The 14,665-nt window shown below is 52.9% G+C and overlaps 1 protein-coding gene across 3 annotated transcripts in view; it reads right to left on the bottom strand.

The window, feature by feature from the left end:
* The window catches only part of CACNB1 (calcium voltage-gated channel auxiliary subunit beta 1), a 26,745-nt gene extending 12,080 nt beyond the window's left edge, over positions 1-14,665 (bottom strand). For all 3 annotated transcript variants that reach the window (XM_064271136.1, XM_064271135.1, XM_064271134.1), the window contains exons 1-13: positions 14,435-14,665; positions 11,962-12,048; positions 8,851-8,970; positions 7,998-8,120; positions 7,089-7,225; positions 6,777-6,853; positions 5,383-5,402; positions 5,030-5,110; positions 4,527-4,585; positions 4,234-4,343; positions 3,917-4,068; positions 691-786; positions 72-257 (exon numbers count right to left, since the gene is read on the bottom strand). In XM_064271136.1, the coding sequence (XP_064127206.1) occupies positions 72-257; positions 691-786; positions 3,917-4,068; positions 4,234-4,343; positions 4,527-4,585; positions 5,030-5,110; positions 5,383-5,402; positions 6,777-6,853; positions 7,089-7,225; positions 7,998-8,120; positions 8,851-8,970; positions 11,962-12,048; positions 14,435-14,518 (1,332 nt within the window). In that variant the 5' untranslated portion in view covers positions 14,519-14,665. The remainder of the gene's footprint in view (positions 1-71; positions 258-690; positions 787-3,916; positions 4,069-4,233; positions 4,344-4,526; positions 4,586-5,029; positions 5,111-5,382; positions 5,403-6,776; positions 6,854-7,088; positions 7,226-7,997; positions 8,121-8,850; positions 8,971-11,961; positions 12,049-14,434) is intronic.

Raw genomic sequence — 14,665 nt, 5'->3', positions numbered from 1 at the left:
CCGCCCCGCTGCGAGGCCTCCAGCCCGCCCCAGAAGCTGAGATTTCTCCTGAGCGAAGTGAGCACCTGTACCTGGAGGTTGGAGACGGGGGCTGGGCTGGCAGCCAGGGCTGCGGTAGCCATTGTGCGGTTCAGCAGCGGATTGGGAGGAGTGCTGCTGGGCGGGTGAGTGGCCTTCCAATAGGCTTCCAAGTATTCGGCCAGGTGCTCGCAGGCATCCTCCAATTGATTCTCGTCCAGGATGATGTCAAACATTTCCTGTGGAGGTGGGGTTAGGGGCGGGCCTGGGATGAGCCAAGGAATGACCAGGGGGTTGGGGGTGTGGCCTGGGTGCAGTGGGTAGAGCCGAGGGGTTTGAAGGACAAGGTTAAAAAGAGGCATCTGGATGTGCAGGAAGGGGAAGGAGGGCTCTTACATCTGTAGACTGGCAGAACTGCAAGAGGTCCTAACACTCAATCCAACTCCCTCATTCTAGAAATAAAGCTTGGATAGGGGGTTTGACTCGCCATTTCGGAGAACGGATGCTCTGGGGCTTGAAGCCAGTCTCTGATGCCCTATCCAGTGTTCTTTCCCCAAGGCCCAGCCTGCACCTATGGGCCTGGCCCAGGTGTTCCTGGTCACTGTCTCTCCCATGCGGGTCAGAGGAAACCAGGAGAACTCAAATGCCCGCCCCCTTTCCCCAAGAACTCACGGGGGGACATTGTGCCAGCTTCTCCGAGGCTGCTATTTGGACATTGAGGTGTCTGGACTGAGACTTCCCTCGGGACTTGATGAGCCTCTGAAGTACCTGGTTGGGGGGACGGGGGGAGAAGAGGAGATAGAACCACCCAGCAATGTGCCAAGTCAGAGGGACAAGACCTGATTGGAGTTAGTACAAAGCACCAGTGTCAGGGCCAGGGGACGTTCAATGACTCTCAGCCCCTGCAGAATTGACCTCACAGGCCCTGTGTTCACCCTACACAATGCACAGATTCTATCCTGGGTCTTACGGTGGCCTATCCTGGGAAGTTCTTCTTTAGATCTAGCGGTGTCCATATGAAGGGCAGTGATTCTCCTTCTCAACCCCTCTAATCTTGTTTATGGAAACCCTGGTGGCGCAGTGGTTAAGTGCTACGGCTGTTAACCAAAAGGTTGGCAGTATGAATCCACCAGGCACTCCTTGGAAACTCTGTGGGGCAGCTCTACTCTGTCCTATAAGTTCGCCGAGTTGGAATCGACTTGACGGCAACAGGTTTTTTTTTGTTTTGTTTAATCTTGTTTATAGGCTTCATTCTCCAGGCCAAGCCCCCAACCCCATGCTAACAACAAAACAGCAACAGCCGTCCTATATACCAGCACTGTTCTGTTTTACATGATCAGTTCACCTAATTCTGACAATAATTCTGTCATAAAGATACTATTATTCTCCTCATCTCAATAATAATAATAATAATGGCTAACACATAAAGCCACAACCTTAACTAAGTAACCAAATTTATCATCAGTGATGCGACAAACTGACATCATTGTTCCTACCAAAAATACAAAACTTAAATCTCGTCATGAGGGAACATCAGACATACCCACATCGAAGTACAATCTACAAATAACTATACTCTCTAAAAACATCAGTGTCGTAAAAACCCAAGAAAGACCAAGAAACTCTTCCTGATTAAAGACGACTAAAGAAATACGACAACTAAATGCAACATGTAATCCTAGACTGGTTTCTGGATTGGGGGAAAACTGCCATAAAGGGCAATATGAGAACAGCTGGTGAAAACTGAAGAGGGACTGAATATTAAATTAAATAACAATTCTTGAATTTGATAACTGTACTACGGTTATATAAGGTCCTTGTTTTTAAGAAATGCATGCTGAAGAATTTACGGATAAAGACCTATAATAGCTACAGTTTACTCTCAAGTGGTTCAGGAAAACAAAATGCATAACATACATAAAGATAGAAAAAACAAAACAAATGTAGCAAAATGTTCAAAATTAATGAACTGAAATTGTACATTTTAAATGGCTGAATTGTATGGTACGTGAATTATATCTCCATAAAGTTGTTAAAAAAATTAGTGAATCTGAGTGAAGGGTGTTCAGAGAACAGGGGTCATAAAGTTGTTAAAAAAATTAGTGAATCTGAGTGAAGGGTGTTCAGAGAACAGGGGTTCTTTATACTATTCTTGTACTCTTCCGTACCTTTTAAATTATTTCAAATTCTAAAACTTTAAAAAATAGATGCTTTGTAGGTACCAGGAACTTGGCCTGGTTAATTCATTTATTTAATCTTCCCAGTGACCGTTGGAAGATTATTATCCCTGTTTTACAGATGAGGAAACTGAGACATAGAGAAATTGGCGACTTGCCAAAGGAACACAAAGTTAGGAAGTGGCAGCACTGGGACATAAACCCAGGCAATCTGGCTCCAGAGTCGACGCCCTTATCCTCAGTGCTCTATGGAAGGGGAAAATAGAAGCATCTGTTATTTTCTATTCTAGTTCACAAAGTGTTTTCACATCCATTATCTCATTTGGTCCTTTCAACCACCCCAGGAAGTACTACTTAAATTCTACTATCCCCTTTTATATCATCAGAAACTTAGGACTCAGAAACTTTCAGTAACTGGTCCAGGGTGCTCAGCTCACAGGGTGCTATCATGAGATGATAACAGTTACCACCACTGGTGCCCATTATGAATCAGGCAGTATACTGGCTCTATACATCAACCACCTTCAATTCTCTCAACAATAACACATTTTGTTTGTTTTCCATAAATAACAACTTTTAATATTTTGATGAACATACTGCCATAAACACCCAGAGTGTATATGTATAATTATAGATAATTATGCTGCTCTATAACCTGATTTATTCATTCACAATATGTCGTGGGAGTCCATTTTAGTCTTCCATTGGATATTGGTATTACCCACCATACAAAACAGGAAATCAAATAATCTTGCTGTTACTAATGACAATTTACATGCTTGTAATTCTTTGTACCTAAAAATCTGTTGTCAATGTTTGATGCCATATAACCTGAAGCTGGAAGGAGCTCTCTGAGGAGTCCCTCTCTCTGCTTTGTTTGATAATCCCCATTTTATAGGTGAAGGAACAGAGGCTCAGAGACGCTAAATAATTCCCTCAAGATCCCAAGCTCATTCAAATAACAACAACAAACAGAGCTCGGATTTGAACCCCAGGCTGTCTTCTGACTTCAAATTCTCCACCTAAACTCTCCCTCCATGTTTCTCATCTAGAAAGGAAAGTTAATGGAGCTGCAATATGACAGAGAAGTAAATCAGCCTTTCCACTGGTTTCCTCTCTATCAAGGTCCAAATGAGGACAATGCAGCAAAAAGGTCTGAAATCAGGAGACAGAAAAGACCTCCCAACTGCCAAGGAGCTGAATGACACTGGGACAAAAAGCACAGAATTCTCTCAGTTTTCTGGCCTAGGAACCAGAGGCCAACCAGAGTGGAGACAAGAAACTGGACTGAACGATCCTAATAATCATATTAATAATAGCTAATACATGATGAGGTATGTTGTACCAGGTCCTTTGCTAAGTGCTATCCATTCACATTAGGTTGAATCTTCACAATATCCACATGATGAAGTTTTACAAAGAAGGAAATTTTGCCTCAAGGAGATTAAATCACACAATTAGTAAGCAGTAGAGCTGGGATTTTAAACCCAGGCAGTCCAACTCCAGAACACTCCTTTTAAACCATGCTGCCCCCGTAGTGGTTAAGTGCTACGGCTGCTCATCAAGAGGTGGGCAGTTTGAATCCGCCAGGCGCTTCCTGGAAACTCTATGGGGCAGTTCTACTCTGTCCTGTAGGGTCGCTATGAGTAAGAATCGACTCGACGGCAGTGGGTTTGGTTTTTGGTTTTGGGCCCCCAATAGGGTCAAATTCCTGTACTCACCTTGGGAGAGGTGATCTTGATGTAAACAATGATGGGGGCCAGTGAGGTCTTGGAGAGCTGGGCTGGGTGGTTGATGGTGTCGGCGTCCAGGGCCACTAACTGAAGGGTCCGGGCCAGCTCGAAGATTCGCTCAATCTCACTCTGCACCTCAGCTGATGAGCAGGGAGTCACGGGGAGGGGGGAATGTAAGGAGGTCCCCCAAAAGGCAGTGGATAGGTGGAGAACTTCTGGAGAAGACTCTGCCTACCACCTCCCAGCCCTCCCACATCTGGCCCAGAGGCTGGAGGGTTGAGGGGACGAGGGGGTGGCCTCCTCACCCAGACTGGAACGTGTGTTAGAGCGCTCAATGATGATGTGCTTGCTGGGGTTGTTGAGGACTGAGCGCTTAGCCAGAGAAATGTCTGCTGTCACACGAGTGATGGAGATCCTGAGGGAGAGGGCAAGGGCGGCCAGGGGTCAGGGTGGGCTGGGATGCCCTGCCCACTCTCCAGGCCTGACTCTTACCCCTCAGTTCAAGAGTCCCAGGATTGTCATTCAAGCCATCCTGCATCTCATCCCCAGCAGAGAGCCACAGTGGGAGAAAGAAGCCAGCTCCCAAGGAAGCTCTTACCTGCCATCAAAACGATGCTTCAAGAAGTCAAATAAAGCTTTCTGCATCATGTCTGTAACCTGGGGTTGGAAGTTGGGGGCAGAGGAGAGACAGAGGAGAAGTCAGGCACTTAAAGCCATTCAGGAAGGGTGGGTGCTGGCATTTGCACCCTCACATTCCACTTAAATTCCCAGGTTGAATGGGCCTCAATGGGGATGGGGTTCTCTTTGGGTCTGAGGGGCATCTAACAGGGTCTTTGATTCCAAAGGCCCTTCTAGGTGGTATCTCTGTGAGTCTGGCCTCTTCTAGAGGGTTTCTGTAGGAGACTGGGCCCCTCTGGGTGGGTTTCCCTGCGGGTTTGGACCCCTCTGGGGGGTTTCTCTGAAGGTCTGCAGCACTCTGGAGAGGACACCCTGAGGACCTTGGCTTTTCTGGACAATTTCTCTGGAGCCTGGAAACCTTTCAGTGGAGTCTCTCTGGAGGTCTGGACCCCTCTGGGACCATTCCCCTCCAGGGGCTCCTACCTCATAACCCTTGAGCGACGGTCCCACCAGGATGATGGGTCTCATGGAAGGTACCACGTCATAGGGGGGCACATGCTCTGTCTGGGGGGGAAGCAGGAAGGGGAAACCCCACAGTGGAGATAGCATTAGCCTTTCTCCCCCAGTCTCCAGGTTCCCCCATGCATCCTTCCCCCGCTACCCCCGGCTGTCCCAGAGCCCAGATGTGGGGGTTGGGATTGAGGTGGAGAGGGATGTCCGGGGAGAACCAGGAAGAGTAGGGGAAAATGGGAGGCAGATGTAGGAATGGATGTTAGAAGGCTCCCCAGCTCATCCCGGGGGGCAAGGAGGGGGACACAGAAAGCTGTGATACTCACCGACTTCTGCTTCTGTTTGGCTGGGTCCAGAGATTGCCAAGAGAGAAAGGGGAGGGGAGAGGGGAGGGTACCCAGGCAGGGGCAGAGGGCAAGGAAGGAGCCAGGACAAGAGAGGGAAAGCGGGCAGACGAGGAGAGATAACAGGGCATGCGTGTTAGTGACAGACAGAGCCAGAAAGAGGGGACGGGACCCCATGCCAAGGGGGAGCCAGAGACAGCCCTGGATTGGGGCTGGGAGCAGGACTAACAGTCCAGTGGACTTGGGAAGACTTAGACATGCCCTACCCCTCTTCTGGGTCTTGGAAAAGAACTGGGAGAGTGACGACCCTAATTTGGCGCCCACTTCTGCTACAGTGCATGCCAACCTGCCCAATTTAATGATTCCCTTGACTGTCTTGCTCTGCAGCCAGCAGACCCCCACATGTCCACCACAGCCCGTTGGGAGTCCAAAAAGGGCAAAGAAGGAGCAACTTCCCTTTACACGGGAGGGGTGCAGGGGCAAACACTGGAACATCCCATTGGTAGTGAGGGAAAAGGTCAGCTTTCATTATCACCAGACACTACTTCCTCAGGTTGGGGCAGCCCTCCAAGGGAAAGGGGACTGTGATTGCAAGGACCATCCCTTTAGAGGGCGGACAAAGGTGGGGTTGTGTATGGAGATGGAGGTGCCCATTCTGTGTGTCACTCTACCCCTCCCTTCCTCCTCAGCAGGAAACCCTCATTCCCGAGGAGGTCAAGCTGGTATCACAGCTGAGTCCATTCTAGTTCCCTCCCTCCCTTCACCAAAGACCTGGGCCCTGACCCCCTCCCCTCTCTCAAGACCCCAGTGGGAATTACCTTCTTAAAGAAGGGGATGCGTTTGCCATGGGGTGGTGGGGTGGTGACACTGCTAACACTAGTCTTAGCAGAGCCACTCTGCTCACCAAGCTCTGCCTCCTCATCCTCTAACTCTAAGGGGTCTGATTCAAATGCTAAGTTAGTCATTTCGTTACCTGAACCGGAGAGAGATCAGGAGAGAGGGAGGAAGGAGGCGAGGTGGGGAGAAGGAGTGAGATGGACGTGGAGACACAAGTACAGAACGCAGGGATGGGGATGGGGAAAAAAGAAAGAAGAAGAGGTGAATGGAACAGGGCTGGGGGAAATGAACAGGGGGCGGGGAGTCAGGCAGAGAGATGGAGCTACCAAAGAAATGGGAGAGGAGAGACATGAGGGGGTGGGCGCTGACGTGCCCAGTTTGTAGGGTTTCCTATTCTTCATGGAGGGGGTACCACTGGATGTGTTTGGTGGACTTAGGATTGGGGCGCCCTCTATTGCAGGGAAAGGAGGGGGCAGGTAGTGAGGAGATCATCCACCCAGGAACTCCCCCCAGGCCCCTGGGGTGGTAGCAGCTCTTACCACTGGCAGGGGGCGTGGGGCGGCGGGTGCCAGTCACTACATCTCCCAGACTGGAGCTGGAGTTGTCACCTGATTTGCTGTGTGGGCACAGAGGCAAATAGAGCTGTGAGCAAAGGGGTGGGGGTAAGGGTGGGGGTGGGGGTGGGGGTATCTTGTTCTCTCACATGGCACCCTCCCTGGAGATTCTCCAGCCCCACTGGTGATGCCACAGGCGACTCCGTGCCCTCAGGGCTGCAGGTCAGCCCTTGAGGTACAGTCCTGGCTTGACAGCCTCTCCTTGGGATTGGGAGTGGCCCACCCCCAGGCAGATACCTGGAGCTGAGGCGGTTCTGCCGCAGCTTCTGCTCCTGCAGCAGGCGCAGACTGTCCAGTTTGACAGGGCTAGGGATGAAGCCAACCTCACAGCCCTCCTTCACCAGCCGGCCGATCCACCAGTCATTGTTGTATTTCTGCAAACCACAATGGTGGGTGGGGTGGCGGAGACAAGCAGGGGAACTGGAGGTGCAATCCAGCAGCCACCCTCCAGCCACCTCCCCCAGACTTGCCCACCCTGTCCAGGGAGTAGTGCCCTCAGAGAATCCTCCCCACCAGGCTCTAGGCTCTGATGCCCCAATTCTCAGGACAACTCTACCACTCACATCCTCTCTGACCATGAAGCATCCCTCCCCCAACACAACCTTGTTCTGAGAGTCCTCCCTCCTCAATCCTCCGCCCCCATGTGCACACCCTACCCTGAAAAGGCAGGGAAAGGTGCAAATGCTGACACCCCCATCACAGGCCTCATCACAAATCCTCTCAACAACCTTGCGACCTAGGCCTATCCATTTACCTGTTGTCGACAAGTCGATTCCAACTCATAGCGACCATATAGGACAGAGTAGAACTGCCTCATAGGGTTTCTAAGGCTGTAATCTTTATGGAAGCAGACTGCCACATATTCCTACTGCAGACAGCTGGTGGGTTCTAACTGCTGACCTTTCAGTTCATAGCTAAGTGCTTAACCACTGCACCACCAGGGCTCCTTTGTGACCTAGGCATTACCACCTATCTTACTAATGAGAAGTCAGAGGCTCAGAGAGGTGTGAAGGTTTGCCCAAGGTCACAAAACAGATTCAACCCAGCTCTGTTTGGCTCAGAAGTCTCTTTCCCTATAGCTCTGGCTGCCCCTCTCGTGGTACCCACTCCCCGGCCCTCCCTCCAGATGCCAAGTGCTCTCCCCACCTCCTTGATGTGCAAGAAGTCCTTGGGCTCAAAGGTGATGGACATTCCCTGCACAGGTACCTCATCCCCCGGAGATGGGTTGTAGCCGACATTCGTGCGCACAGCAAATGCCACCGGCTTGGTCTAGAGGAGGTCCATGGGGGAGGATGGCAGTCAGAGGGTTAAACCACAATGCAACGTACAACTTCCTGATAGGGATGGTGATTATGCGGATGTTTGCTTTATAAATGATTCATTAAAATGTACACATGTGATTCGTGTAGTCTTCTGAACGTAAGTTAAATTTCACGATAAAAAAAGAAAGCAAAAAATAGAATTCAGCCCTCTCAGGATGTAGGGAGGCATTGAGTGGTAAGTATTTGTGGTGGAGGAACCCAAATTGACACCAAAAAGGAATAATAACAACAGCACTTATCATTTGGCATGCCAGGTACTGTGTTACATGTTTTACATGCGTTATCTCATTCATTCATCACAAAACTCTATGAAGTTAAATATTATCATCATCTTCACTTTAATGAGCGAGAAAACCAAAGTTCAGACAGGTTAAGTGACTTGTCTAAGATCACACGCCTAAGAGGCAGGGCTGGGATTCTGGCCCAGAAAGTTTGACTCCAGGAAGAAATGGAAATGAGCCATTTATCAAGCTCCTACTATGTGTTAGAAACAGTATTTCTGTACTTATTATACTGTATAAAGAGGCAGGTGAAGAAGCAAAGACATATTAAGGCCCAGAGGCACACAGCTAGGACGTGGCTGGGCCTAGATTTGATATGGGTCTGTCTGGGCTCCCTCTAAGGCCTGAGGGTGGAGGAAAGGACGCCAGCCCAGGCCCTCCCCGCTTCTTTCCCACCTTGGCTTTTTCAAGCTGTGCTAATGCCTGGCGCTCTGCCTCCTTCCTTAAGGCTTCTCGGTCCTCCTCCAGAGATACATCGGAGTCTGATGGACGGCTGGTGTAGGACTCCGCCGAGCCCTGAAGGGAGAGAGGACCAGGTCAGGGCCAATGCTGCCTTCCTCCCCCTGCTCCAGGATCTCAAAAGGCATGGAGGTGCCACCCACTGTGGATGGTTCAAGCCCCAGCCAGCCCAGCAGGTTGCCACAAAGGTTGGAGAAAGTGGTATTAGATGGAAGGGGCCAGGGGCCGATGTTTGTAGGCCCTTGGGAAGAGTGTGGCCCTGGGAAGGGTGACAAAAGTAAGCAGGGGGTTAAGGCAGGTCCAAGGACAGCTGCTTGGGGCCCAGGGAGGGGTGGGAACCTGATAGGGGCACGATGTAGGAGAGGAGTGCCAGGGGACGAGTCTCCACTCCCTGCTCCTCCTTCCCTCCCCTAACCCAGCACTGGCTAAACAGACACAGCAGAGGCCCAGTGGTGTCCCTTCCAGGGACTATAGCCACCAGCTTAGGCCTGAGCTTGCTGTACTATTGGAGATAGACGCCTATCCCCTGCTCCTCGAATTGGTATTGCCAGAATCAGGCCACCCACACAGAGCCCCAACCCTTAGGACCTCAGAAAACACAAAAGAGAACCCAAGAGTCTCGGGGTGGTGCAGGCAGAAGAGACAAGAGCAGCAGATAGGGCGGGCCCTTCCCCAAGATGGGGGCTGCCGGGTACCAAGATGAAGGCAGGCTCAGAAGACTAGGTGTTCCAGGAAGCTGGCTCTGACCACACTGACCAACCCCAAGCCCAGGGAACTGTTTTAGGGATGCACACGTGTGTATAAGACACGTGTAGCCTGTATGCATCTCTAGAGTGAATGAACATGCTTATTCATGCGTGTGCTTGGATGTGCAACTCCAAGTGTGTTTAGGAGGGTGTGTTTCCTGGAATGTGCTGTATGTACATGACAGGGTGCATACAGGTACACATGAGAGGGGGAGCCCTAGGTGTCTCTGTCCCTGTGAGTATGAGGCATGTGAGGGCCGGAGCTGGGCAGGGAGGATTTGTGTGTGTCTGGGTGGGGGTGGCGTGGCCACATGAGGTGGAAGGTAACGTGGGGAAGAGCAGGACTGCAGAGAGGTGAGGGCTCTTTCCTGAGGGCATGAAACAGTCTTTTGGTCAGGAGTGCCCATTAGCTTGGTATGGAGGGGAGCTAGGAAGGAGAGCAGACAAAGTCTCACTTTCTCTCAGATGTCTCTGGGCACTAGCTAGCACAGCTGTCCATCCCTTGTCCAGCCAAATCATGAAAATGGAAGACTTGTGGGGGGAAAAGTTGGGGTGGGGGACTCACTAATAGATGGTGGAAAAGAGACATGAATGAAGGAGAGCGAAAACTAGCTAATCTGCCACCCTCTGGCCCTCCTGACTGGAGGACTCAGAGTCGGGGAGACAGACGCACAGAGAACCAGAGAAACAGACCCAGAGATAGGGTAGCAGAGAATCTGAGAGGCCCGGAGAGGCGTTCACTGACCCCAAATACACAAACACACACACATACAAGGACGCATCAGAAAAGGCGGGAGGCAGGGAAATGGTGAGAAGGCAAAGAGACAGGCTGGGGTGAAGGCCCCCCTCCAGCTTTCCTGAGGGGCTGTTCCCACCCTCCTTCCCCACCCCCAGCTCACCACCATGAGGGTCCGGCTGGGCGCCTCCATCCCGGCGCCCTCGGTGCCTGGCCCTGCTGGCCTAGGGGGTAGCCCAAACTGCCCGTCCCCCCCAGGGGGTTCAGGTTACAAGCAGAGTTGCTACATGTGCAAGCTGCTAGGGTATATTTAGCTCAGGGATGTGGCAAGGACTGCTCCCCCCACTCGCTGCCACCTACTGGGGGTCAGGCCTGGGAGCTGAGAAGAGGAAGGGCTGGAGGTTGAGGTAGGGCAACAGATCTGACTCCCAGGATTGAGAGTCCCTGAAGGAACCAAGGTCTTCTTCTTCCACAAGGGGCGACATGAAGAACAGTGTCATTCTGCCCAGCCCTGGGCCTGGCCCTAGCCCAGCACTGCAACAGGAGGGAAGGAGAGGACTTCTGGTCCGTTTGTGTACTTAGGAAATGCTAGGAGGAAGGCCCCTTCTGATCCTCTCAAGTCAGGCCTGGGCTCACACGTGGCAAGTGTGGAGACAGAAGAATCGAAAAGAAGGACCTCACTCCAATTCGTGGTTCATCTGCCTGGCACCACCCTCTCTCTCCTGGCCCAAGGGAAGCTGGCCTCCAGGGGCCTCCTCCTCTCTACTGTCCTCTGCCCTCATATACCCAGCCTGTTTCCTCTTCAACTCATTCCTTTCCCTTGTCTGATCCTGGGCCCATCTCTCCTTTTTTAGGTACCAGGTTTTGTTGAGATATTCAGTAGTCATAGCAACCACATGTCTCTCTCACTGCCTCTCCCAGAGCCTAGATGGCCTGGGGTTGAGAGTTAGAATAGAGATGAGGGTAACAGCTTCCTGGCTGAGAAGAGAAGACCAGAGAAAGCCATTCTCAGTTTTCCCCCTTTAGTCAGGGGTGCTGGACTAAAGTCCTCTCTAAAATCAACTCCCTTCTGCCACTATCACCATGCATATTAAAGAACACTTGTATCTGGGTGTGAAGAGGGCATTTCCCTAACCCATGCCTAACCAGGGCTCCAGAGACACAAATGTCCTAGCTCCTCATTTCTTAGGAACTGCCTCTTCCCCACCCTGCCAGATTCTGGGGGAGGACATGGAAGCAGACAGCCGGCAGGGGGAGTGGGTGACAGCCCGAAGCAAGCTAGAAGGAGGCAGGCCAGGCTGTCCCTGAATGAGATGACGCAGGCAGGCAGCAGGGGCTGGTGCCTGGTGCTGGGGGAGGGGGAGGGTGGGGGCGGGGACTGAAGGAGTGGGTGCAGCTGACAGCACATTCAGGAGAGGTCATGGGGTGCCAGGGTGATGGGGTAGTTCCAGGCAGGTGACAAATGATGTGGGGGAGGGTGCCTGGAGAAAGCCTCAGACCCAGCTCACCCATGCTGGCCTCCACCAGCCAGCCACCTCCCTCTTCTCAGCCCAGTCCCCCCCTTACCTGGCGGACAAAGCTGTTAGATGTTGTATCTGAGGACGTACTCCCATCCGACCTTTTGAACCGCCCTTTCCTCTTGCTGTATTTGCCCTAGAAAAGCAGGGAAGGGACAAAAGTGGAATCAGGGAGGACCTTTTCCAACCCTCTGTCCATAATCTGAACAGCTCCCCACTGCCCCTATCTTCTTCCTTAGGTGGTACAGTCCAAGGGGAGGGAGGGTCTCCCACTTTCCCAGAGAGGGCGCAGACCACAGCCAGGGAGTGGGGGACACTGCAAGAGAGGCTTAGGGGGTCACACACAGAAACTCCTGAAACAAGCCAGGAGGCTAAAAAAGGAGAGGTGCTGAGAAGCTGGCGGCTCATTAGGCAGCAAAGCTAATTAAGATGCAGGGCAGGCTGCAGAGGCCTCAGGGGAAGGAAAAGGCTGCCTGCAGTGCTGTCGGGGGGTGGTGGAGAAAGCCAGGGAAAGTCCCCTCCAGAGAAGGCTTGAATGTGCCAGTGGTCCCCAAAGAGGAGGAAGAGCCAATCCAGGGCCCGGCTGGGCTTCACCCCTGTGCCCAACTCTTTCCTTCGTTTTTCCGCAGAGTAGGGAGGGGAGCGGCAGCTCTGAGCGCTTGGAGACCCAATGCAAGATTTCCGAGGAGAGGATTGGGAGGGTATTTGGAAAGGAAATCAACATCCAACCCTGGCCCAGCACCATGGGGGCAGATTCCTAGCTGGGCCCCGGCAGGGCCTCATTCCACCCCCATCTCACAATCACAATAGCCACACCTCTCCCCAAGGGGGACAAGGGTGATCAAGCTTCCACCCTCCATCCCAGCTGCCACTGCCCACACCCTATCCCCATGGTATCCACCAGGCTATGTTAATCTAAATGCCCCTGAGTCCCACCCCAAGTTGAGCCTAGGACAAGTCTAGCCCCACAGGTCTCCCAGAACCAGGATGGCTCAATCACACAGACCAAGGCTCCTGCCTTCGGTGGAGTGGACACTGTGCCTCACCCCCCTCAGGCAGCCACAAATTCAAGTTAAAGGCTTCAGGAATTTCCAGGCCTCCTGGAAAGGGGGCTTCTTTGCCCTTCCCAGTTCACAAATACACACTTGGCCCCAGGCCAGTCCAGAATGGAGGGGGGGTTGTGATTGAGAGTTCATTCCCTCCAAGCCCCTCCCCCTGGCCTCCATCCTAGTTTTATTTTGGCCAAATAACCTGGATGAACCATGACCAGATCAGGGGTTCTGGCTCTTAGGACCTGGGGACAGGAAGGAGGAGGGATAGATGGAAGAGAAGGGCACTTGGGGACCCTTCAAGGGTCCTCCTCTCTTCTCTTCTTTCAAACTACACATATACCCAAACTTTAGGTTTGAGGATCCCTACAAACCCAAGAGGATCTTCCAGTGAACCCCAGACTCTCAGTCACAATGCTACCACTCCAGGCTGGGAAAAGGGAGTGGCACCCAGAGGACAGAGGACAGCTGAAAGGAAGGCCCCAGTCAGCTGCCTCCCAGACTCCAAGGGGCCTAGGGTGGAGGAGAGAGGTATTTTTAGGTCTGACCTGACCCCCCTACATACGCATCAGCCACATTATCATGGTGGTTACAGTTGTTCCACAGCAAGAGAAGGGTTAACTCTATCCTAGTCTTGGGGTGTTGCTGGACTGGAGACAGAAAAGTCTCAGAGAAACCTCCTGGTAGGACCACCCCAGGCCCTGCTGGTCACTCAATGGGCATCCACCACACCCAGGAATGCCCCTTCCTGGGGGTAATCCAGGGCACGGGAAAAGTGCGTGAGTGGGGGCAGAGTGGCAGACCCCTCCCTCAGGTAATACAGCTTCTTCTCCTTCAGGATAGTGAGCTGGCTTGCATCCAACTTTCCAAACTTTGGAAAGCCAACATGGGCGTGGGGGGAGGGGAGTTGGTCCAAGCTACCGGGGGACAGAGGAGCCTGGGAGGGATTCTGGCCTGGAGCTGGCCCCTTCCCCCACCCTCGAGGGCCAGTGTCCGTGGCTTCAAAGTCCTGTTGGCACCGCCCTCTGACCATCGCCTTGGCCATCTCCCAGTGCTACCCCCGTCCCACCCACACTCGCCCAGCGCCCCAGAACGTGCTCTGCGTCGCCCTCCTTGTCTGAGCTCGCTGTCCAGCCTCCCTCAACCTCCCCTTCTCAAGGCCCGGATCTCCCCCGTCAACAGCCCCCACTGTTATCTCACTGGAACCGGTACCCGAGCAGCAGGGACCCTGACGCGAAGGAGGCGAGGGTGACAGGCGGCCCGACTGCCCCCTCCCCGCTCCACAGCACCCGCAGCCCAACTCCGGGCCAACTGTCTATCAATCATTAACCCGCGGGGCTGGGGGACGCGCAGGCGCCCCTCTCCCCTCCACACCGAACATATAACCCCTTCCTCCCCGGCGCCCCTCGAGCTGACCCCATCAAGGTCCGCAGCAGTGGGCCCCTTCCCGCCGGCCTGGCCACCGCGTCTCACCTGTGGACTGGGGTCGAAGACCTCCATGGGGATCTCCTGGGAAGGTGGGTAAGGGCTCCGGGACATGCTGGCCTTCTGGACCATGGAGAGGAGCCTCTCCTCCGGCCGCCGGCCCGGCCCAGCCGGGCGCCTTCAGCGCATGGGAGAAGCCGTCGGAGTCGAGAGCAGCGCAGCGCAGCCAGCACCGGCTCCAGCCACCCAGCCTGGCCTTCGCCAGCCCCCTTCCTGCCT

This window comes from Loxodonta africana, chromosome 18 (assembly GCF_030014295.1).
Source record: "Loxodonta africana isolate mLoxAfr1 chromosome 18, mLoxAfr1.hap2, whole genome shotgun sequence".
NCBI classification, from domain to species: domain Eukaryota; kingdom Metazoa; phylum Chordata; class Mammalia; order Proboscidea; family Elephantidae; genus Loxodonta; species Loxodonta africana.
Note: the sequence above shows the minus strand (reverse complement) of the source record. Positions and strands in the feature narration are given on the sequence as shown.